This window comes from Neophocaena asiaeorientalis, unplaced genomic scaffold (genome assembly GCF_003031525.2).
Source record: "Neophocaena asiaeorientalis asiaeorientalis breed wild unplaced genomic scaffold, Neophocaena_asiaeorientalis_V1.1 scaffold562, whole genome shotgun sequence".
NCBI lineage: Eukaryota > Metazoa > Chordata > Mammalia > Artiodactyla > Phocoenidae > Neophocaena > Neophocaena asiaeorientalis.
The window spans coordinates 1933-4280 of record NW_020174939.1 but is presented as its reverse complement, the minus strand read 5'-3'; the positions used below and the strand labels follow the sequence as shown (position 1 = coordinate 4280).

The 2348-nt window shown below is 38.5% G+C and overlaps 1 protein-coding gene across 1 annotated transcript; it reads left to right on the top strand.

Moving 5' to 3' along the window:
• The first annotated feature begins 613 nt into the window (after nt 1–613).
• ERVK-19 (endogenous retrovirus group K member 19, envelope) lies at nt 614–2110 on the top strand. Its single transcript, XM_024761842.1, has 2 exons — nt 614–674; nt 930–2110. The coding sequence occupies exon 2, from the start codon at nt 968–970 to the stop codon at nt 2093–2095; it is 1128 nt and encodes a 375-aa protein (XP_024617610.1). The 5' UTR covers nt 614–674; nt 930–967; the 3' UTR covers nt 2096–2110.
• Nucleotides 2111–2348: the final 238 nt, after the last annotated feature.

Sequence of the window (2348 nt, the reverse complement as noted above, 5' to 3'; positions counted from 1 at the left end):
ACCACCATGGCCCCCAAACCCACCGCTTTGGCTTCCCCGTATGTGTAGTGAGTGGCCACATAAATTGTGTCCACCTGTTAGTATATATTTTCGTGTTTTATGAAAATGTATATAAATAAAATTAAGAAGTTTTAAGAATGCTTTGATGAAATGCTTTTGATTTAATGATGATTAAATATTAAAAAGCTTTAAGAGTCTTTAGGTTAAGCCAAGAGTGAGACGTGACAAGGCTTTTTACCTGCACCACTGAGGCGAAACGTACAAAGAAAAGGGCGCTGACGCAGAGTATGTGGGAGTAAAGCACTGAAGCAAAGCGAACCAAGGAAAAGGACATGACGACTTTTGAGAATTTTGAGGAAATCACAAAGGACGTTTTTAGCCACAAGGGACAAATGCTCTCAATCACAAGGGATAATTACAGACATAATAAGAAAATTATGTAAACTGCGCATGTGAAATGCTTATGTAAAAGGTTCTTTTTGGTCTGAGAAAATGATGGTGATGATTGATAAAGTAATAAACAAAAGTCAGTTTATTGTTTTGAAAGTATAAAAAGGTATAGTGTGTGCAATAAAGTTTGTCAGAATTCCTGCATCCTAAGAGGTGTTGTGTCTTCTGTCCTCGCCGACTCCGTCTCCCCTCAGGCAATACTGTTCTGCTGAGGCTGGACCTCGGTAAGTGGCGCCCGAACAGGGACCTGAAGGGGTAAGTGTATATATTTTTCAGACGGATAGGAGTCTCACCATAGGGTGCTGCAGACCCCCAGTTAGAGAAGGACTGGTAAGAGAGGTGAGTAATCGGTGTCATAATGGGACACGCAGAGTCCAAAGAGAGACTTTTATTTATTGATATTATTAAGCATATGTTAAATGCAAGGGGAATAAGAGTTACAAATAAACAATTAACTCACTTTTTTCAATTTGTGCAAGAACAATGTCCTTGGTTTCCAGAACAAGGAACGGTCAATATGGATACTTGGCAGAAGGTAGGACAAACTTTGCAGGTTTATTATAATCATTTTGGGCCAGAAAAGGTTCCTGTAGATACTTTTACTTTGTGGAATTTGATAAGAGAAAGTTTGGCCCCGTTACCAGAAGGTCAAAAAAATCCATATAAATATCCTCCGGATGTCAGTGAAACTACACCCTTACTTTCTCCAAAGTCATTTGCGGAGGAAGCTGAGGTTGTAGGGGCAGCTATGAAGGATTGTAATATTCATGATTCTGATTCAAAGGAGGAGGTAAATAAGTCAAAAGGTAAATCTAAGCCTATTTTGTTAAAAGATTCAACCCATGATGAAGAATTACCACCTGCTGATCAAGATGATTTAGATGCAGCAGCTTATGATTATGAGAGAAGAAAGTATGATCTTGGGGCTTTCCCTGTACGACAAGAAAATTTAACTAAACCACAGTCAAGAAGTTTTAGGGTGTTGGGGCTTCCCTCATTAGCCTCTCAAAATTCTTCTTCTCAATCTAAAAAGTTAGGAAAAGGAGTGACTAACATAAAGGGGCCTCCTCCACCGCCCCCACCTTTTAATAAAATACAAAAAGAAATTATAAAATCCTTTCAACAATTGTGCCAGAGGTTTGGCATTATCCATAATACTGCAATTCCTTATAATCCACAAGGACAGGCAATTGTAGAAAGAGTAAATCAAATTTTAAAAAATATGATTTATAAATTACAAAATGGAGATTTAAAATATTTTTCTCCTCATCATATTGTAAATCATTCTTTATTTGTAATCAATTATATAAATATGAATAATGAAGGAAAAACTCCAATGATGATACATTGGGAGGCTAATAACGATAAACCAAAGCCAATGGTTCTTTGGAAAGATGTGTTAACTGGAAAATGGAATGGACCAGACATACTACTAACCAATGGTAGAGGATATGCTTGTGTTTTTCCACAGACCTTTGACTCACCCATCTGGATACCAGATCGTCTAATTAGACATCCGGTGGTGGGGAATTTACCGAAGCGTCTGTCAGGAAATGAGTCTGACACCCGAAATGTCAGAGAAAGAGAAACCGAAAGACTCGGTGACAGAAACGCTGGTTCCCCCGCTGCAGCAACTCTCATTTAAGTTCACATGTCATAGAGAGACTCAAACTTTTCCTGAGCATTTAGAGCCTAAGCTTCTTGGGACCCAACGCCGGGAAAAAAAGAGGAGATATGCTGCTTTTACTTTAAATGCGCAACGGGTAACATGGGGAGCTATAAAAAGGCTTTGCCAGGATGCTGAAAATGCTGTAAACACTCAAAAAATACCTTTGACTACTGCTAACTTTTTTGTGGCCATGTTAAGTCTCTTATCAGTACAGGTAAATGCTAACGAT

Coding starts and splice junctions, on each gene's coding strand:
- ERVK-19 (XM_024761842.1), top strand. CDS start 968: ATGGATACTTGGCAGAAGGTAGGACAAACTTTGCAGGTTTATTATAAT.